The sequence below is a fragment of the Leuciscus leuciscus genome (assembly GCF_965113295.1).
Source record: "Leuciscus leuciscus genome assembly, chromosome: 12".
Classification (NCBI taxonomy): Eukaryota; Metazoa; Chordata; class Actinopteri; order Cypriniformes; family Leuciscidae; genus Leuciscus; species Leuciscus leuciscus.
In genome coordinates, this window is record NC_138736.1 from 19,589,237 (window position 1) to 19,612,414 (window position 23,178).

At 35.1% G+C, this 23,178-nt stretch overlaps 1 protein-coding gene across 8 annotated transcripts in view; it reads left to right on the forward strand.

The window, feature by feature from the left end:
• The window catches only part of ptprua (protein tyrosine phosphatase receptor type Ua), a 309,103-nt gene that overhangs the window by 121,477 nt on the left and 164,448 nt on the right, over window positions 1–23,178 (forward strand). For all 8 annotated transcript variants that reach the window (XM_082186689.1, XM_082186692.1, XM_082186690.1 and 5 more), the window contains exon 3: window positions 21,837–22,108. In XM_082186689.1, coding sequence (XP_082042815.1) covers window positions 21,837–22,108 — 272 coding nt within the window. The remainder of the gene's footprint in view (window positions 1–21,836; window positions 22,109–23,178) is intronic.

A 23,178-nucleotide genomic window follows, 5' to 3' on the forward strand; every position in this document is an offset into this window, starting at 1 on the left:
TTCTTTTACAGTTAAAATGGGTCAAAAAAGAGATTTAGGGCCCTATCTTACACCCGGCACAATGCAGCGCCAAGCGCGACGCAAATGTTTTTTGCTAGTTTCAGTCCGCAGTTATCATTTTCATGTCCTGCCACGTTGTTTAAATAGCAAATGCATTTGCGCCCATTTGTGCGCCCATGTGGTCATATTTCAGGATTCTTTACCTTAGTAAAGTCTCTGAGATCCTTACACCTTGTACTTCTGGATAATTCCAGTTTGGTTGCTGTTCTGGACTGTTCTTTTATGACCCTGCTGAACCATGTACATTTTTCTGTCCATTGGTCATTTCTAGTATTGCATTAGTATTGCATCTTTCTCATGAGCATTTCATAATTTTTGACTTTTCAGTGTGAGTTAAATCTCTTGTTTGGCCAATTTTAACTGTAAAAGAGAACCTGCTTAATTATGCACTCCTGAATATAAGGCGTTTCACACTTCCAGCCTTCTTTAACAATTAACTATCACTTATAAATGATCAGAATATCAATTTGCATAATAATTCTCCACGCACTGTGTATATATAGCATTCATTTTAGTCTAAAAAAGAAAAAAAAGTGCACGTGTGTCACAGTGTTTGTCATTACCCTAGTGACCAACATGTTGCTGGCATTTAGACTGTACGATAGCAATCACTTTGTGTGAAAGGTTCTTTTAATTTGGCTCATTAATTCGATTTCTTAATAATTCATGTTTGATTATATCTGTGCCGCAGGGCTTTGTTGTGGAGATGTCTCAGTGGGTTTGTGGATTATAGAGGTTGTGCGATGCTGAATGGATCCCTCAGCTTTGTGCTCTTCAGTTGTTTGTTTATTGGTGGTGTTTATTCAGAGATGTGAGAATGAAACTGCGGTACGGTTCCCTCATCTGCCTCAGATGGCTACCGTCAAAGACAATCTCTGCAACTCTACCTTTCTACACTTTCACCTTTTTTCTCCCTCCAGCGAGCTTAAAATTCTAGTTTTCTCTTTAGTGACTTATACAGCAAGCAAAATTACTTGGCACGGTTCGGTTTTTTGTTTGTTTTTTTTTTATGAAAGAAAAATGTGTCCAATAACTGAACCGAGAGTTCAAAAACAAAAGTATGCTGTATAACATTATCATTACTTTCATTACTGACTGAACAAACATTGTAATAATATAATATAATATTTTCGGGCAAATTACTTGAATCGTGAATAGTATTCTCAGATCAGTTATTGGTACATGCTAACTGATATATTGTAAATTGCCTATTGCCTACTAATCTAGAACATAAACTAGTGTTCAAACGTTTTAGGGTCAGTGAGATTGTTTTTGAAAGAAATGTCTCGTACTCACAAGTTCTGCTTGTTTTTAATCAAAGATATAGGATAAACAGTAATATTGTAAAATATTCTTACAGTTTTTTAATGTATTTTAAAATGTAATTTATTTCTGTAATGGCAAATTACAATTTTCAGCAGCCATTACTCCAGTCTTCAGTGTCAAATGATCCTTCAGAAATCATTCTGATATGTTAATTTGATGCTTAAGAAACAGTTCTGATTGTTATCAATGTTGAAAGCAGTTGTGCTGTTTCATATTTTTGGGGAAACTTTTCAAGATTCTTTGATGAATAGAAAGTTGAAAAGAACAGCATGTATTTGAAATAGAAATCTTTTGTAACACTATACATGTCTTTATTGTCTTGTGATCATTTTAATGTGTTCTTGCTGAATAAAAGTATCACTTTCTTAAAAAAAAAAAAAATCTCCCTCACTAAGAGATCGAGAAAGGAGAGTCCTTCAGTTGCAGCTTGACTGCATGATTTATGACATAGATATCTCATAATCTTTCACTCCCTGTATGCTACAATTGTTGTTAAATGAAATTGCATCAAATCTGTTCTGATTTGTGGCGGCTGGTGGGTTTTAAAATAGAGGAGGCACACAAAATTGTAGCGGGCGAATACAGCAAGAAGCAAAAATCCATCCTTCTGTCCTTTCAAAAGTCTATGCTAAAAGTGTACACTTGGCCGTTCAGTGAAGCTGATTGCTGTAGGCGTGTAGTCTTCCTTCATTTTTAATTCTTGTTGTTCGAATGGTAGTTTGGTAAAAAAAAAAAAATTTGATCGAATATTCAATATCTCTACTCTCCACACGTAGTTGGTATATGAGCGTTAGCAGTTCAAACTAATACCATGTAATTTACGTCTCTTCAATGATTGTTTGACATACCAAGGGAGGCTAGCCTCCTCTGCCATGTTTCTTTCCTCAACACTCCTATTCGCTGACTTTTAAAAAAAAAAAAATTTTTTTTAACCAATTGAGGCACAAGTGTGTTTGCTATGTGTTTGCCTCTCAATCCCCTTCTCTATCCCCTCATTCTCATCTTAACATAGTTTTCAAAACGTTTAAACCATTGGGTTTAAAATTGAATTAAGAAATGTAAGCCAACAGTTGAGTTGGTCCATATTTGACATAATTTTTTAGAGTACATAGTCTTGTTTTACACAGCCCTAACACACTCCAGACTCAAATAGTCAGTCATGATTTCGTAACTGAGATGTATATTGTATAGTCTGACATAAATTATATGTGATGTTGCACAGTATGCTTTTACCCAAGGCAGGTAATGGGGTCATATCATACTGCACAACCTGACAAGCAACAACCGTAAAATAATAAATCACACCGCCAGGCTTCAGTTTGCTTATTCAAAAGGGTAGCTTGACTATAGTCTGCAAAATTGGCTTGACTATTATAGCTTCCTCACAACTGAGATTTGATCATATCAATGTGGTGCGTATTACGGTAGGATTTCAGTGTTCTCATCTTGTTCCAACCCTTAATACCTGTCATTGTCCTTTACCTCTTCTCTTGCACACTTTCTCACCTCTCTGAAGAGTATCGCAGGTGTCCAGGGAAAGGGAAAGTGTTAGAAAGTGAGTCTCCAGCAGTCACCAGTTAAAGCAGAGCTGGATTCCCCTCAGGGAGACACAGACACACAGTTGGCTCTGAGTTGCTAATACTCTATTGATTTGCTCAATGGAAGAGGGCATCCAGCATTTTAAAGCTTCAGACTGATGTCTCTCAAAATATATCATCACACACACACACGCACACGCGCACACGCACACACGCACACACGCACACACACACACACACACACACACACACACACACACACACACACACACACACACACACACACACACACACACACACACACACACACACACACACACACACTGATGTCCTTGCTCTTATACTGCAGTGAGGTTCTTTATATCAAATAATGTGCCACTTGGGTCAGTTACGCTACATGACTTCAGGTTTTCAGGACTTTCATAACTTTTCCAATAGTGTTAGAAAGTTAAAAAAGACTTTTAATAAATACAAATTTTAATAAATATGTTTATTTTCTATCAAAAATTGCAAAAATAACATGTATTCACTTTTATTCACTTTCAAAAGAACATGTTAATAAAGTATGCATGAAACCACAGGCTAATCATGTTCAAATATATTTATTCCAGTTAAAGTTTAAACAAAATCCTTTAAGGAATTTAGGGATCCTGTAAAGTGTTTTGCTTCATTAATAATTCACGTGAAGATCAAAGTACAGCCCAACTTTAAACTACTGATATAGTCTAAATGTGTAATTACAGTCTATAAACAAATACATTCAAATGAAGTGAGATATAAAAAAGTTTTCCAATAATTTGACTAGACTGAAATGACCCAGATTTACACTTACTGTAAACATAAAACCATTTAAATGATATCAAAACCAACAATATGAATACAATTAAATAAAATTAAAATATCTTGTCATTATCTAATTGGGTTTTATTTACACAAATGACCACTTAAAGGGTAAGTTCACCCAAAAATTTTAATTATCTCTGAAATTACTCGCCAAGAAAGGTAGTAAAGAGATAATTAAAATAATCCATGTGACTACAGTGGTTCAACCTTAATGTTATGAAGCGACAAGAATACTTCATGTGCGCTAAAACAAAACAAAAATAAAAATATTCAACAATTTCTTATTTAATAATCTTCTTATGTCAGTCTCCGATACTGTTCCTGAGTAAACAAAGTGTAGCGCTTCCGGGTTCTACATCAGAACACCGGCTCAGTATTGGCCTATTTCAACGATGTCTTTACTACCTTTCTAGGCCTTGAAAGTGGTAATAACGTTGCAGTCTATCGGGGGTCAGAGACCTCTCGGACTTCATCCAAAATGTCTTAATTTGTGTTCAGAAGATGAAAGAAGGTCTTATGGGTTTGGAACGGCTTGAGAGTAAGCAATTAATGACAGAATTTGCATTTTTGGGTGAACTAACCCTTTAAGGATTTACATATGTCTTTAAAAAGATAAATATTTACAATTTTGTTAAAGACATCTAACCTTATCTTTTTGGGTCCTTGAAAACCAGTACCCAACATGAAATAAATACTTCCTGTAATTCATAAATGCTATGGAATACAAGGTTGGTGTCACAATTATGCAATAGGGTCTGGCTGCAGACTTACGGGGCGAGTGGAGCTCCACTCAATAGCGGAAATACGTCACCTCCACTGCGCCGGAGCGCATATATACGTCACCTACACTGCGCCCGAGCGGATATATAAACGATTATAAATGTATAAATGACCTAATCTTCACGCAAAATATCGAAGCGGTATACAAAGCTTTTACGTTTTATGACATATATATATATATATAGTACCAGTCAAAAGTTTGGAAACGTTACTATTTTTAATGTTTTTGAAAGAAGTCTCTTATGCTCATCAAGCCTGCAGTTAAAAAAACAAAACAAAAAACAGTAATATTATGAAATATTATTACAATTTAAAATAATGGTTCTCTTTTTTAATATATTTTAAAATGTAATTTATTTTTGTGATGCAAAGCTGAATTTTCATCAGCAAGTACTCCAGTCTTTGGTGTCTTATGATCCTTCAGAAATCATTCTAATATGATGATTTGATACTCAGTTATTATCAATGATGGAAACAGTTGTGCTGTTTAATATATTTTTTTGGAATACTTTTTTCAGGATTCATTGATGAGTAAAACGTTAACAGCATTTATTCATTAAAACAGCATTTATTCAAAATAAAAACATTTCTAACAATATAAATCGTTACCATCACCTTTTATCAATTTAACGCATCCTTGTTGAATTAAAGTACTAATTTCTTTAAAAAAAAAAAGTTATTGTTCCCAAACTTTTGAACGGTAGTGTTTATTGTTACAAAAGATTTCTATTCTAAATAAATACAGTTCTTTTTAACTTTTTATTCATCAAATAATCCTGAAAAAAGTATCTCAGGTTATAAAAAAAATATTAAGCAGCACAACTGTTTCCAACATTGATCATAAATCATCATATTAGAATGATTTCTGAAGGATCATAAGACACCAAAGACTGGAGTACTTGCTGATGAAAATTCAGCTTTGCATCACACAAATAAATTACATTTTAAAGTATATTAAAAAAGAGAACCATTATTTTAAATTGTAATAATATTTCATAATATTACAGTTTTTTTTATTTTTTTATTTTTATTTAACTGCAGGCTTGATGAGCATAAGAGACTTCAGAAAGAGCTTTAAATCAGAAAGAGCTCTTTCAAAAACATTAAAAATAGTAACGTTTCCAAACTTTTGACTGGTACTATATATATATATATATATGTCATAAAACGTAAAAGCTTTGTATACCGCTTCGATATTTTGCGTGAAGATTAGGTCATTTATACATTTATAATCGTTTATATATCCGCTCGGGCGCAGTGTAGGTGACGTATATATGCGCTCCGGCGCAGTGGAGGTGACGTATTTCCGCTATTGAGTGGAGCTCCACTCGCCCACAGTCTGCAGCCAGACCCTTCTCCAATTATGTTCTGTCTAGTGTGCACCTGTTCTCGTTAGTCCCTGATTAGTTTACCTTTCTCCACCTGTGTCTAGTTAGTTTCCTCATTTCCTCCTGTGTATTTATACTCCCTGTTCTGTTCAGTCCCTTGTCAGTTCTCGTTAATGTTAGTAGTGGTTGTGTCTGTCCTGCTTGAACTCATCAAGTAAAGTTTGTTTATACCCTGATCTTCGTCTCGTGCCTTCAACTACCACCACACCGTTACAGTTGGTTTCTTTTTTTAAAGAAAAAAACATTGTATTATCAATGGATCACTATCCAGCTGATCGTACAGTCAATTTTTTTTTAGTGCACTGGTATTTTGTTATCACCTTTCATGTGAATCTTCAGTCAACTATATCTCAATGGACCTTGAACTTTGCATTTGTTTTGTGTGCGGATTCCTTTTTCTGTTTTTTCATGTTTAATAAATAAAGCTACCAGGACACTGACAGTTAACAGGTTAATTAAGTTTAAAATGTTTATGCGAAACAACCTCCAGTCTATTCTGCAATTTGATAGTTCCACATAATAAAGGGAAATTACAGTATTAATAAGCAGCATTAATAACTCATTTGTGTTTGTAGATGCAGCATGTACAGTAACTGTCAGAAACAGTGTTTTCTAGTTCATTTATAATTATTATACTTGCAGGATTTATGAGCTCCTATTAATTGAAAGAGTAAGGATTTTGTGAACTTTTAAATATTAATTTGGTCACACTTTATATCAGGTGACTTTAACTACTATGTACTTATATATATATATATAAAAAAAACATAAAAAGTGGTTATTGTGCTCATGTTGTATTGCATATCACTTTTGTTACAATTGAGTTCAGATACAGGTTAGGGACAGGTTTGATGGTATGGGCAGGTTTAAGGGTAGGTTTAGGAGTAAGTGAAGGGTCAACATTGTAGTTATAAATGTAATTACAGAAATTAATTACAGCTGTAATTACATGCAGGTAGAGTTGTCAAAAGTACCGACTTCGGTACCAAGTCGGCACTGAAATTTAAAAAAGGTGACGTTACCAGCATTTCCCTCTTGCATTTTGAGCGCTGTTGAATGGAACACTCTTCACCGAGCGCTTACAGAGACACACACGGGAGCATTTGAAAGCAGCATCTATCACCTGCTTTTAAACGCTCCCGTGTGTATCTGTAAGCGCTCGGTGAAGATGTCATTGTTGATCATTGTAGCCAATCAAGAGATGATATCACGATGACATTTATTAATTAATAGACCAGAAAATGAAAACAGAAAAATTTAATGATAAAGTTATTTGGCGCGGGCCCCATCCATATCTTGGATGGAATAGTTATTAGAGCTATTAAAGGAATAGTTCACATCAAAATGAAAATTCTGTCTTCGTTTACTCACCCTCAAGTTGTTTCAAAACTGTATACAGTTCTTTCTTCTGCTCAACACAAAGGAATATATTTTGAAGAATGTCGGTAACCAGACAGTTGATGTACCCCATTGACTTCCATAGTAAAAAAAAAAAAAAAAATGATGCCAATTCAACATACTGACGCCGACTGGGCCTGACTAGGGCCGATGTGTGGAACACACTTCAAAAACTAGTCAGACTACGGCCGACCGTCGTCTTGGTGTGTCATGGCCCTAATGCGCTGCAGGAGCAGCTTCATGACTTAACAGGGTATTTGTCACATATATGTTATTAAAAAAAAAAACAAAAAAAAAACTTTTACTTATATACATTTACATTTATGCATTTGACACATGATTTTTTCAATGCATTCAAGGTGTACTTTTCATTAGTTCAAATGACCTTGCTAGTGCCATTCTTAAGTTTGAGCTACAGCAATGGGATATGCTGCAATACATATTGTATACTGCAATGCATATATGCTACTACATTGTAGCATATACATTGTAGCCTAAAATCTTGATGAAAAGGAAAATATGTTTATGTCCATGTAACCTATTCCTATATAAATGTATTTAGTGCAATGTATAGGTGATATATGAATGGCCATACTAAAACATTGGTTTTGTTTGCTTATCGAGTTATCCAAACATTTTTGAAGCGAACAAAATGAATTTCACATCCCACAGAGTAGAACATTCGAGGGCTGATCCTAGATCAATATTTTCCTCCGAGACATATCTGTGCCCAGATGTGACAGTTTTGTCCATTGTGCTCTGAGCTTTGAAGGAAATCCGGTTCAAAAACAACACAATTTGGTGAACACTGCTTTAGAAAGAGATCTGTGATTGTTTGCTGGGGTCTAGAGGGGCATCTCTGACCAGTTGGCATTGCCATCTTCACCCATTCTCATGCAACTCCCTATTGAAGCGCTGCCTGAACAGCCTGCAGCTCTGTAAATGCCAAAATCTGCATCGACTCCGAGCTCCAAAGAACACAGGCAGTGAGCCTGCAGGGTTTAAACCCATGAGAGTGAAACAGGAAGGGGAAGAGGATGAAAGCCGGGATGAGACAGACTGAACTGAATATTTGCTTTTTGTTTTGCGGAAAAAAAGACAATGTTTTTGCTGCAACCTGCTGATGTCCTTCAAATAACATCCAAGGTGACTGTAGTTCGGAATAAAGTCGCATTGATACAAAAAGCAGAATTGCTGCAACAAAGCAATTGTTCAGTTTTAAACAGCGTAATGAAAGAAGGACGGGTGAGAGAAACTAATGAGCTTATTTAGATCAAGGCCGATTTGACACACGACTGTCACAGCTCTTCTCAAAGATAGTGCAAGCTACCCTGCCACTTCCAAAAGAATCAAAACCATTGATGTAAAACAGTGATTAAAATGCACATTTGGTACTTTTTCCATTCACTGCTTGTCTCTGAATGATGGTTTGGCATGCCCAAGAAAACAGTGGGATCTCATTAGTATTCATACATAAAGCGTAGTTCTAATGCACTTAAAAAAAATGTTTTGTACATTTGGATAAACACTCAAATGAATAATATGAACATATCAACAGCTTCTGCAACATCAACACTTTAGTGTTTATACATTATGCATACAAATGTTTAACAGCCTTTTGTTGAAGTTCACAGAATGCTACATCCATGGAAATCACAGTGATTTGATGTCATTTACAATATGTGAGGATAATTACATGTTTAATTCCAAATTGATTAAATGCGATAATCACATTGACAGTATTTTCTTTAGCATAAATGTCAACGTATGAACAGGGGAAACTATTTATTTGTCATTAAAAAGGGCTTTCTCATAATGTTTCATTATTTACTGATGAACAGGAATCCTGGAATGAGATTGTATTGGACTCTGCCACTCAGTGCTTGCACAAAAATTCCAGTGATTGCAGTTCTGACCAGTCTTTTGTGAGCAGCACATATGATTCATACATATTTTTTTTCATCTCTGAAGATTTTCAAACATCAACATCTTATGTTCTTTAAAAATAGAAAATAAATGTATGATGTATGCTTCAGTGTTTGTTTTATTGGCAGGTTCTATTTGCACAGATAAACACATTCTTTAGTGCTTCAAAGTTAGCATTTTATATCTATATACTACTGTACAATATTTACTGTATAAACACTTAATTAAGCCTGTTAAAATGTATTGAGCTTCAGTTACTTTCACTGTTCATTCTATTGCTCTATCATATTTGATCTTTCATTTAATTACACAGCGCACATTTAGAGCAACTCCCGCAGGGCTAAGTGATAAGGATTGGGTCAGTGGTTTAAATGTTTAGATACCAGTGAAATATCACAATTCTCTATTCCAATGTTGAAACAGCAAAACTACAAGCCTAATTAATGTTAATTTAAAACATTATTAAAGACAAGTAAACAGTCAGTAGTAAAATAAGAACACAGCATCAAATTACAAATAGCACAAATAAATACAATAGAACAAAGAAAGGCTACAAATGAAATTGCGAAAAGAGAAAAGGTAGTTCTAGGTAGTTTTCAGGTAGCCTACAGAAATTTGAATAAAGTAATTGGATGTGAAATAACACTGCATATTCATCACTGTATAAATTTAAAGGGGTCATATAATGCCATTTTTGTACAAGCTAATATGATTCTTTAGGGTCTAAATTAAAAGTTTGTAATATACTTTAATTAAAAATTCTCATTAGTATTGTAAGAAAACACTAATTTTACCTGGTCAAAAACAGCTCTGTTTTCAGCACGCCGTTTCAGTGCATGTGTCTTTAAATGATAATGAGCTTTGCTCACCCCGCCCCTCTGTTCTGTGCGTACACCGTTTGTAACACAATAACCACGCGTTGTTCATTATAAACGTGGGATTATGAATTATATTGAGAACGTCGTACATAGAAAACATGCTGTAATGTACCCTGAGTGTAAACCTTAGATGCATTCATCGTGAAGCCTGCAGCAAGGTTTGCAAATTTCGCAAAGATTAATATAAATACTAATATAAAGGTTAATAAAACATTACACTCACATCTTCTGGAGGTTCAGCAGTAACACGTTGGTACCGATCCGTTTTTTCTCGTTTGTAAAGCTGTCTGGTGTGAAATGATTTGCGTAAACATGAAAGCATGGACAATCGTGGGGAATCCCCGTGAGGGAATCCCCGCGTCAATCCTTTGGGCATATCTTCAAAAACAAAACTCAGCCACTGCATCTATAACGGCTCAGATTTAGGAACATCCAAATGACTGCTGTGTTCCTTATTACATCTAAGAACAGAACACCACAATCGTGTAGACGCCATTCTACTCCAGCATATCAACAATGGCGGACTACTATGACGACGGCTGTCACAGCTTGCTCAGGGCGGGTCTTGTGTTGAAGCACGGCTGTCAATCACAATCGCGGGAGGGGCGTACGATCTTATGACGTCACAATATCGAACGGCTTGATTTCATAGATGGTCAAACATATAAGGAGATTAAAACAAAACCACTGGATGGATTTTAATCATGATAGGATGGTTGTGTACAGGCACTGCCAACAGACATTTCAGTGCAATCAACTTGTAAAAGTGCATGTACCATTATATGACCCCTTTAATATAGATGGATCTTTCTAAAGTTACAAAAGGTATTTAGTCAAGAGCAGTGAGTGATTTATTTGTCCTTTTTTTGGTTAACATTAAAACACAGCAGCAGGTTTATTAGACTGGTGCCCCTTTAAGACCGAGCATACCCGGCCGTTTTTACATAATTTTGTGCAAATTCGTCTGTACAAGCGCAAGACATGAAAGAGAATTCAACTCAGTATTTGCGCTCTCTGTCTGAGACAGTTAACACTGAGACACGGTTTTCGAGGCCGCACTTCGGATGTTTGCGTTCATGAAACTTTTTGACCTGCAAACGTCCTGTAATAATGTAGGGAACCACTCACTATACAGGTAACAGTTCATGTTTTACTTACATAGGCCTATACAATTTAGTTTTAATTCAAATGACACGTGTGCTGCTGAGTGAACAATCAAGAGCATGCAACAGAAGTGCTCTCTCTCTCTCTCTCTCTCTCTCTCTCTCTCTCTCTCTCTCTCTCTCTCTCTCTCTCTCTCTCTCTCTCTCTCTCTCTACTTCGTCAGTTAACGTTACAATACATGCCTCGTTTTACTTTCTTTGCCTTTGACATCCGACTGAACAAAACATTCCACTGATGTCTGTCAAAAAGGCGTGGTATTGGTTGATGCTATCGGAGCATTCATTTTGTATCGGTGCATCCCTAGTATTTATTTATTTATTTATTCATCTGTAATTCATCCTATTAGAGTTGTTCATTGTTAGTTCATATTACTTAACAGTGCATTAACTAATGTTAACAATTACAACATTTGATTTGAATAATGTATTAGTAAATGTTGAAATTAACATTAACTTAATAAAAAATAAGATTAGTAAATGCTGTAGAAGTAGGCTATTGTTCATTCTTAGTTCATGTTAACTAGTTTACTTATAACACAACCTTATTGTTAAGCGTTACCATTATTCCCATCGTTTTATTGAAAGGCATCTTAGCCAATGTTTTCCATCAAACAATGTGGAAAAATAACGGTCTAATAAATAAGTGTTAGTGCACAACAGATAATAAGAGCACAGATCGAACTAATTGATTATGATTTTTAATGTGTATTTGATAATGTGTATATATATATATTGTGTGTGTGTTTAAATACATAACTTCAAACAAGCATAACTAGTTAAGAAAATGAATGGCATCACTCTGATGAAACAGAGGACAGCAGGGGCAGATTATTGATGGTGGAGGTTGAGAAGGGTTTTTAAAGAAGCGAAGGAGGGAAAATGAAGTTGAAACCAGCGCTTCCTTTCCTTCGCCTCTGTGTGTGTTTGATAAAATCGTGTGCTGGGCCCGTGGGTCTCGCTCTCAGCGAGGTGATGGAAATGCGCTGCTTCTAATCTCCTAATGTATGTTCCTTCGTCCTTGGCTGGGGCACATGGGAGAAAGATGGGGCCTTATCAGCGTTTATGAATTTATGGAAAATATTTCTGCACTGAAAATGTTCAGCCTTCTCTCGATCTTCCTCCATCGTTCTCTCACCCACCCACTCGCTCACTTACTCTCGCACTTTCCTCTAGCGTACCAACTTCATACGAGTTTCAGCGGAGGATGGGAATCTGGCAAAGTGGTTGGCAGGATTTTCTCTGTATTGGAGGGCTGTTTCTAGAACTAATGCTTCTTTTTAGGCCATATACGTTGACAAGCTAATGCCGTTGATATTAGGTCTATTTATACACACTCTTGAGAGCCCACACACTTTTACAATACGTGATTTCATTGTCAATATGAGCTAAGTCTGAGCAAAAGATGAGAAGAAAACATGGTAGTTAATGAGCATGGGAAGATAATGTGCTAATTACTGAACTTCAAATAATGACATTGGAGTATTTTTTTTTCTTTTTTTTCTATTAGTATCAGGGTTAATTAAAGCAGCAACAAGCAGAAACTGCTCTTATCTACCTGTCAAAATGTCAACATGCTAGTATGCCTGTAGTACGGTGTGCTAATAATCTTCATGCCATAGAAGTATTTTCGCAATTCTCTTAAAATAACGTTCTGGGTTCAAAATGGAGAAAATCCTTTTGGCCCTCATTTTCTAAAACACAAGCACCATGTTTACAGGATGGGACTGAAAATATGCCTATATGGGACAAGTAAAAAGTGTTAAAAGCAGAAATGTGCAGCTTGTATTTTTGTTAAAGCATCAGCTTTACAAAATGTGTGTTTTTACATTGTAAAACTGTTCTTTTAGAGGTGGGACTTCTGTTCAAGGTGGACGACCTTGTGTGTTACTTAATAGCACAGCCGACACAGGGGGCGTGAGGGACATCCTTTTAAAAACATTTGAAAACAGATTCTGAAGAAAAATTTATTCTGTCCACTGCTTCTTTCTATGAGCTGAACCAAAACTATGTCCATACTGAAAGTGTTTTAACATTCTCAAAAAAAATTAGATGGCTGCACCGTACAAAAGAGGTCATGTTGCAAATCATCCATCCATCCATCCATCCATCCATCCATCCATCCATCCATCCATCCATCCATCCATCGATTGCTAGCAAGACAGTCTAAAATAATGTTTGTGATTCTACCAATAAATAATATAGGCTGGCATATATATATATATATATATATATATATATATATATATATATATATATATATATATTCCCCATGGACTTACTTCATTACAAACACTTCATTATTTATGGACTTCCATGGACTTACTTCATTATAAACACTTCATTATTATTATTATTTTTAACAAACTAATAGACAAGTCAAACTTATTTTCTGTTAATGTAACAGATGCTGTCTTTATCTAATAGGCCTAGTTCACTCAAAAATAAAAATGCAGTCATCATTTACTCACCCTCTTGCCAAACCTGTACTACTTTCTTTATCCCGTGTAACACAAAAGAATATATTTTAATGTTGAAAACCAAACAGTTTTGCTTCCCATTGACTAACATTGTACGGATAAAAACAAATAAAAAAAGTCAATATGAACCAAAACTGTTTGAATGTCAACATTCTTCATATAAAAAGTCTTCTTTTGTGTGCAGCAGAAGAAATGAATGCTTACAGCTTAGGAACAAGGTGAGGATGAGATGATACCAGAATAAAAAAAAAATTGGGTAAACTATCCCTTTAATATAGATGAACTCAGAGTGTTCTTTTTATGAATTATCATCATCTTTAGGTTCTTGTGGTACACCGTTTCGGTTCTATCAGTAAATAAGGAACAGTATAATTTCTGACGTCAGATTTCCAGCAGCGCTCTGTCACGATCCATTTGTCTGACCTCCTGTCTCTCCTCCGCCACCTGTCAGGGCCTGAAAATGGGCTCCAGAAAAATGAGCGTGTGAAAAATTTCATTTGGGTCATGGTCCCTGGCGCTCACACCCTTCAGCTGAGTGAAGGCAGGCTTCTACATGTGCCGGGAGAGGAAGGAGGGGGAGATGGAAATGAATAACTTCTGAGAAATGGACCCAGAGCCTCCAGGAAGCTTAGTCGTGATTATAGCAGCATGGGCGGCGGGTGCGAGTGGAACTGGGATTGTACGTTGGAAGTGTTTGTAAGGTTCAGACATTATTACTATTTCATGCTTTGAAGTATCCCAAGCCATACCGGCCACTAAAGAGCTCAGCTTCTTAACATCTTAATTTAAGATGTCTGAAACAATTTCAGTGTTAAAACAGACAGTTCAGGATGTTATGATTCCAGTGTATCCTTAGAAAGTGCCAGCTCATGAAAAGCAAATTGCTGATGAATTCAAAGTAAATAAAAAAACAGCAATTACAACCCATTTTACTTCCATAATAGGACATATTTCAGAGTGAGTCAGAATGTATTTCAAATGGTGACATCTTTTGACAGAAACTTTAAGTTGTTATACTAGAAAACATATAAAATACTTTCAGCTCAAATAAGTAGAGAAGACTAAATGAACAATACTTCTACAGCATTTTTTTTTATCTTAGTAATTAAAATACCTATATATTATTACAATCAAATGTTGTATTTGTGAATTTTTAAACTAACATGAACAGCTGGATTAAGCCCACTGGCAACTATAGTTGTATATCATGTATATATATCATGGGAAAATGGGGTATACTGTGTTAATTGGTTAATATATCAAGGTTATTGGTCTTGTTTAGTGCATAAACATAACTTAACCCTTTAAATTACATCTCTACTGTTCATAAATTGTCTGTATGCACTGTTATTTTTGTTATTTGCCTCTTTTTTTGTAGATATAATTTTTTCTTCATTCTATTTATTTGTATTTATTTATTTTCATTTAACTTTTTGGTACACAATGCCTGTTATGGCTGCACTTTGTTCTGCACTATGTTCCACCACTTTAACCCTTGTGTGCTGTTCGTTTGCGGTTTACAGTCGGGCTGTTTGGGGTCTCCCCAGGGGTCTCCCCAGGCAACAAGATGTAATTTTGTTATATATATTCTTTTTTTTTTTATTTATTTCTTTTTTTTATTAATGTTTTTACTCCACATTTGGACATTTTTACTCCACAAAATGTATATAAATAAATACATATATATATATATATATATATATATATATATATATATATATATATATATATATATATATATATATATATATATATTATTATTTTTATTTTTTTATTTTTTTTTAAATAGGTTTTAAAAAAATATAATAATAATAATAATAATAATTTTTTAAAATAAATAATTATAATAATTTTACATGGTTTAGCTTAAGATTTTTCTTAAGATCTTTTGGAAAATTCAGTTTTACAAGTAAAAAATATCACTTTAACCAGTAGATGGCTGCCGAGCTCTAAAAGTACTAAAAGTTTCAAACTAAAATATATCTTTTTCACAAGTTTTTCCACTTAGAATGCAAATTTGCATTCAACTTTTTTCCCGTTTTCTATTTTTTTTAAATGCTGCCACACTGCCGATGTCTTTGTTGACATGGTAGAAGAGGACTGACTATGAATTAAACGCTCTCACAATTAAATAAATAATATTCAGCAAAACTTCTCGTAGCCTACTTTCTTCAATCTGTCTCTAATCCAAAAAGAAGTGAAAACAATTGGGGGGTGTCCTGAAGACAGACTGTTACCTGTGAAACAGGGGTGCTCTGAAAACATCGCCATTAGCAATTAGTGCTTAGTTTCCACCTGATGAAATGAACGCGGCAAAAAATCGACCAATCAGAATTTTGGTCGAGCCAGAACGTATCGACCAATAATCGACTAATCGACTGGGAGATTACAGCCCTAATATCTACATAATATGAAATCACAATCATAACATTAAAAGTTACTTTTTGTCAAAGTTTTGCACTTTTTGTACTGAAAACAATCTGTTTCTCAATAATGTTACACCTGATCAGGATGTTACAAAGAGAAAAGTTGGAGTCTTTAGAGTTTATCATTTATTTCAAACATCTGTTTTTCATTTAATTCTACAAATTTAAAGTGTGCCACTTCATTTCTATCTGTGTGTTCTGTGTTGTTTCTGATTTTGAGGATGAATTTTGTCCATTGACAAAATTCATTTCATTCTAATCACAATATAACATTATTGAAAAACAGATTTTTTTTTCAGTACAAAAAATGCCTAAACTTTGACAAAAATTAACTTTTATATAATTGTGATTTAATAATATGTAGATATGAATCAGTGGTGGACGAAGTACACATACCATGTACTTGAGTTAAAGTAAAGATACTCAAGGTAAAATATTACTCAAGTAAAAGTAGAAGTGCTGCCTTTAAACATTCACTTGAGTAAAAGTACAAAAGTATTTGCCTTCAAATGTACTTAAGTATCCAAGTACTATGATTTTTTTATTGCTATAATGTCCTATTATAATTTTTGTCAAGACTCTTGCTTAATTCAGTCTACGTGAAGACTCTGTCACTCTTGGCACATCAATCTATTAATAAAATGACATTAATTAGTCTATATATATATATATATATATATATATATATTTGAATTGAATACATTTTTTGTGTGTTTAATTTTGGACGGAAGGGGACTGATCCCATAAGGTATAATACATTTACAGTATTTACTGTACATATTTTTCACAAGCGTCTATGGTCATAATTATAAACATCCTAATGTTATGATACATTCACATAAACCTGCACAATGCCGTTGAATATATATATACACACTACATTATGGGAGCAGCCAATTTCCCTACAAAATTAAACACCAAAACGTATTAATGCAGTGTTTCTGCTACTCCTCAGAAAAAAAAATGCTATTATATGCAAGTAATTTTAGTGTCAAGGTAATAAGCAATGTTCATTATGCGTCAGTATTTACCGATAATTGCTGCAATAATAGCTGCTGCTCTCTGCCCCGCTTAAAATTATTGGCAACACAAATTGTTTGGAACTATTGAGAGCTACACGAATCACGTGACCGCGCGGCGGCGAGATCACAGTTGGCTTGTTCGACTTGAAACGGCACACTGCACAGACCAATCGGTGAATGACATTAAAATACCGCAAGAGCGATTAGAGAGTAGACGGCTCTGTATGCTTTTCAATCGCTCTCGCGATTTCGCTCTATACTTTGATGTCATAAACTGATCGGTCTGTGCAGCGCCGGTTCAAGTCGAACAAGCCGTGTGTGTCGCAACCTCTTATACTGTCTATGGTCGCAACTCTCATATTTAACGGCTCTGGTTCGCGCTTAGTAGATACCACCAAGGCAAGTTCAAAACAAAGTGCGCACGTTGTAGGCTACTGTGATAGGTGGCTCGTTTGACCAGTTAAGTTTTTATCCACTCATAAATAAAAAGGAACGACTGATTTTTGAAAATGTAGTAGAGTAAAAAGTAAGATATTTGACTTTGAAATGTAGTGGAGTTAAAGTAAAAGTCTTCCCAAATTTAAATACTTCAGTAAAGTACAGATACGCAAAAAAGCTACTTAAGTACAGTAACGAATTACATTTACTTCGTTACTGTCCACCACTGATATGAATACAACTGAAAAAACTTGTGAAAAGCTGACTTTCAGTTAGTCAAATAGTAAATAGTGGAGCTCTGCAGCCATCTACTGGTTAAAGTGATAATTTGTTACTTTTAAAACTGCATTTTCCAAAAGATGGGCAAGAATCTTACACTAAACCATGTCAAATTACCCATGTTATCCCCATGAATGAAAGTTAGAAATGTGGGTCAAAAAGATCCCGAACAGCGCACAAGGGTCAAGACAAATGGATTTATTGTTTGTTGTGCTTTCATATTCAAGAAATTATAAGATAGATGCAGCTTTTTTGGGTTTGCATCAAGTGTTCTTCGACTTTTATACATAATATATGTGTTTATGAATAAAGATTGATCTGTTGAAAGCAGTTATTTTGAGATAGATGCCAAATGTTATCCTTCTATTCATGTTTGACATTGAGGGGGTGCATACAACATATTTGCCCATCGGCAACTATAGTTGCCGCACATTCAAATAAGATTTTCAAGATAAAAAAGAAGGGAAAAAAAAACTGAGGAAAATAAATGCAGAACATGTTCACATAGGACACTATTAACACGACTATATGCATGAAACCATCAGAAAAATTTGGTTAACTAAATTTAATGAAGATTAATACATTCTGTAACAAATGTCTCATTGTTAGTTCATGTTAGTTAATACATTAACTAATATATATATATATGTGTGTGTGTGTGTGTGTGTATAAACTATAGTAGGATATAAATAATAATAAAATAACACTTATTTGTTTGTTTGATTGTTTGTTTGTTTATTAAGAAAATAAATAAATTTATTGGTTTAATGACTTTAAATATGAAAACCATATTAGATTGGTAAGTTTAGTTTATTTGAGCGACTCACATCACCCCCGCCAAGTTAGTGGAAACTATTTAAGTTTTGCATCTCATTTCCTCTCAGAATGCTGCTTTCAAAAGTGCTAAGATTGCCAGTATATTTAAACGTTTCTTTCTGATGCTGAGTTCTCCCAGGATACAGCACTTTTTTTCATTTGTGACTGTCATAGCAATTCACCGCAGGCACTGATGCACATTCAGGCCCTGATCTGCATAAAGACTGTCAGATGGACTTTTGATTTAAGAAGCTTCTTTTATCCTCTGTTCTCTTTAAGCTGTGGTTCGAAAGTCCGTTCCATGAGAGCGCTCATGCATACAAACCTGACAGTTAGTCTGAAAACAAACGCTCATGTTCTCTTCCGGACGATGGAGCTGCAAACTTGTTCTTCAGCAGGTTGTTGTTTGAAACAGTCAAGCGGAAGAAACAACACGCTTTAAATTTCAAATGCAGATGGAGGGCAGCTGTTGACCTTCGACTTAAGTTATTCACAATGGATGCAATAAAAAAGTACAATTATTGAACCATATGTCAGCATCAGCGCCACTTGGCTCACACAAAAACAGAATTTTCATTTTATAATGAGAGTATTGTAACAATCTTAAAAAAAAATATATATATATATATATATAAATATATATATATAATTTTTTATTTTTTGAGAAAGATGCAGTTGTAACCTAAACATATTATTTGTGAATTTTACATTTTGAAATGGTCTAAAGAGGCGTAAACACAGGATTGTGGGAGCCGTGCTTTCAGTTACAGAGATAATGATTACTATTCTAAAATTATTTTAGAGCTCCTTGGATTAAATCCACTTTATTTCCCTCATTCGTTTGAAATAAAATTACAGTACATGTTAATAAACTATGTATACAATTAGTTTTTATTGTACTATTTCTTATCTAAATAAAAAATGATTAAGCATCATGTTTAATAACGACGGCCTGCCTTCAGTTGACAAACGCCCCATTTATATAAATGCAACTATATTATTAAATTGTATAGGCCTATTTAAAATGATTGTATTTACAAGTTTAGCTCTTGTGTTTTTTTATTCGCTTCATTTGTTGCACCTTTTTTTCTGAATATTGCTTTATCTAAGTAGTCTACACTATTTAGATAAATCATTATTCAGAAACAGGTGCAGTTATTTGTCTATAATTTTTTATATGAGAGAAACCCCCACCTACACCTGCTACTGAAGTAAAAAAAGAATAATAATAATTCATCTTCAGAACAAAGTGAATTAAAGAGGTGGGCACTGACAAGTATGCTAAAGACTTCTAGTGTCAACTTCGAACCAGTGTCAACCGACATGGGAGACGGCATATTAACATGTACGGTAGTCTGCCTTTTGTGGCCAGAGGAGTGACGTTTTGCCTATACAGCTCTTAACTAGATGACCTCTGTTAAGCTTACCCCCATCCGGGTCATGTCACCAATGTCCTACTCGCACCACTCCATACTCCAGCGGGATTTGAACCAGCTTTAAATGGCATGGGAGGTGGGTACTAAAAAGTATGCTAAAGATTTCTAGCGTAGTTTTTGAAGCAAGGGGAGTGAAGTATACAGCTCTGGCCTCCGTTACACTCACCTCCATCCGGGTCACAACACCAATGTCATACTCACAACAATCTCAGCAAGATTTGAACCAGCACCAACCAGTTTGGGAGGTGGGTGTGCTAAAAAGGACACTGACCACAGCAGCCTCTAACATCAGAAATGACTGGGATCCTTATTTTCATTTTCAGACATCCACTTGTCTTTTCTTCTACTGTGGCTCATTGAATCTCTGTGGGTTCTGTGCAGTTCTAAATGGATGAATGTTCTTCAGTTTATAGCAGGAGCCTGACAGATGTTAAAACAGCTTTGGGTTAATTTTTTTTATGAATTGTGAAAACAATGCAGAAAGCAAGAGACTCAAATTTACCCTTAATGGCTGCCACCTGTTTTGATGATTGAAAACTGTAATTTAGCGGAACTCCAGCCCAGAAAACAACATATCAAGCTTCAGAAAAGCGTCACATCTAAGGAAAATCATTACATCTGTTATTGTTCATACTAAATGAAGTATTATTCTTCAATCTGTCATCATACACCATTTAATCTACAGACATAAATGAAACCTTAAACAATGCGACCTGTTGAGAAGTAAGCTGTTACTATTTTAAACAATCAGACTTTCACATGGAGAATGATACATCTAGTGAAATAAATCCCATAGATTTACATTGAAGGAGGGACCTGAGTCATATCTAGGGACTAGAATAGTTTTGCACCAACACTACTCACATTTCCTTCCATAAAATGTAAAAATCTGGGGCAAAAATTACCGAGAATAAAAGAAAGACAGCAGATAATTTCTTCAAAACTTTGAGCAATCAAAATTACTTTACATGTCACTGAGACTCAACACTTAATAGTTTGTGTTTGTTAATGTCTTTGTAATATTTGTTGGGGTTTCTTGTTGCTGTTAGTTTTAAAACTGTGTCTCGCTGTATGTGATGTATTTTGTGTGGTACCCTGATGGCAGACATTAGAGGTTTAATAACTATGTCAGCGTGATTAATAATGGTGGAGTACCGGAGCAGAGCTGCCATCATCACTGCACTGATTACACCTGCTTTAAACTACATTACCCACAGTGAAATGTTATACTCACTGTTTCTAAATTTCTGCTTAGCAAGAGCTCCATCCCAGTTGCCCAACACAAAAGTCAAAGTGTAATTTGTATGTGTGCATTAGTGGTGGGGATTTTTCAGTGACTCTTTTGGCCGTTGCATGTCAGTAGGTGGCAAAAAGTGAATTAATGAGCGAGTCATTGTATCATTCACTCAACCGTTTCATTCAGAAACACTGAATAATTCAGGAATGGCACTCCACTTCTGTGTACTGCTCGGTAGACATGCAGTGGTTGATTAATGTTTTGTCTTTGTTGTTGCTTTTTTGTCTGAGAACACAGAGTATGGGTTTTGAACAGCAATTCATGTAGTTTAACAAAATAAATAGTCCAAATAAACAGAGCCAAGTAGACCAAGAAAATAATCTCTCTCTCACTGTCTCTCTCTAGGCTCCTACATGATGGTGAACTCTTCTCAGTATGGTGCTGGACAGCGGGCTCAGCTCATGTTACGTCCGCTGAGTGAGAACGACACACACTGTGTGCAGTTCAGTTATTTTCTGTACAGCCGTGACGGACACAGTCCCGGGGGCCTGAGTGTGTATGTGCGAGTAAACGGTGGCTCACGGGGAAATGCCGTATGGAATGTGTCCGGCTCTCAGGGGCGGCAGTGGCATCAGGTGGAGCTGGCTGTCAGCACCTTTTGGCCCAGCGAATACCAGGTGAGACAAATACCATGCACTCTAAAACATCATGCACATCGACTTTATGTACATGTCACAATCTTTTAGTCAAAATGTTTTTTACAGAAGTGTTTTTTTTTTTTATTGCAATTTTGTTTTCATGCACATTTTATTACAGTGTCAACTGTAGGTTCGTATTATATAGACATTAGGAAAAAAATACATTAACTTATTGTAATTCATACTTACTGTAGTTGTTACAGTGGTTCTAATACATTATTACTGTAACAATTGTTATTACATGTACAATTCCAGTCAAAAGTGTGGAGTCAGTAAGATTTTTTTTTTTTTAAAGAAATCTCTTTTTAAATAGAAATTTTAAAGAAAATCTCTTACTGACCCCCAAAATTTTAATCAGTAGTGTATAAGCACTTTTCTACTATTGGGCTGAAAAGTTCTGAGCATGATTGGTTACATTCTAGTCATGAATTTGCAGCACTACAAATGGATTTAAAAAAAAAATATATATATTTTTGTGTCATTGGATCAGTAAAGAATATTTTGATTTGGCAATAGTAATCGTTTTGCACAGTGGTGGAAAAGCACGAAATGTAACACAAACACTGTAAAAAAAAAACTGTTAGCCTTTCGTTGATCCTTTGAAATAAACTGTTTTCCATGATTTAGACCCACTGATATATATCAGTGTGTGTATAGTACAGTATGTGTACACACACACACACACACACACACACACACACACACACACACATACATTCATATTCATATATATATATATATATATATATATATATATATATGCACATATATGATTTTTTCCTACATACTTTTATACTCTACATACTATATACATACTGTTTCCTACCACTAAATATTTGTCTATTATCCTCAGCTCTTGGCTCTGTCAGCAGTGTGTGTTATTGACTCACTTGTTCCTCTGATGGTTAGTGCACAGAACACTGTCACCTTGTTAAAGGCTATGATTAATAACTTGCCCCTCATTTGCTCCCCAAAAAGGCCATAATGACCAGTAAGTTGGGTATGTTTGTGTGTGTGTGCGCGCGTATGTAAGTGCACAGTCAATTAAC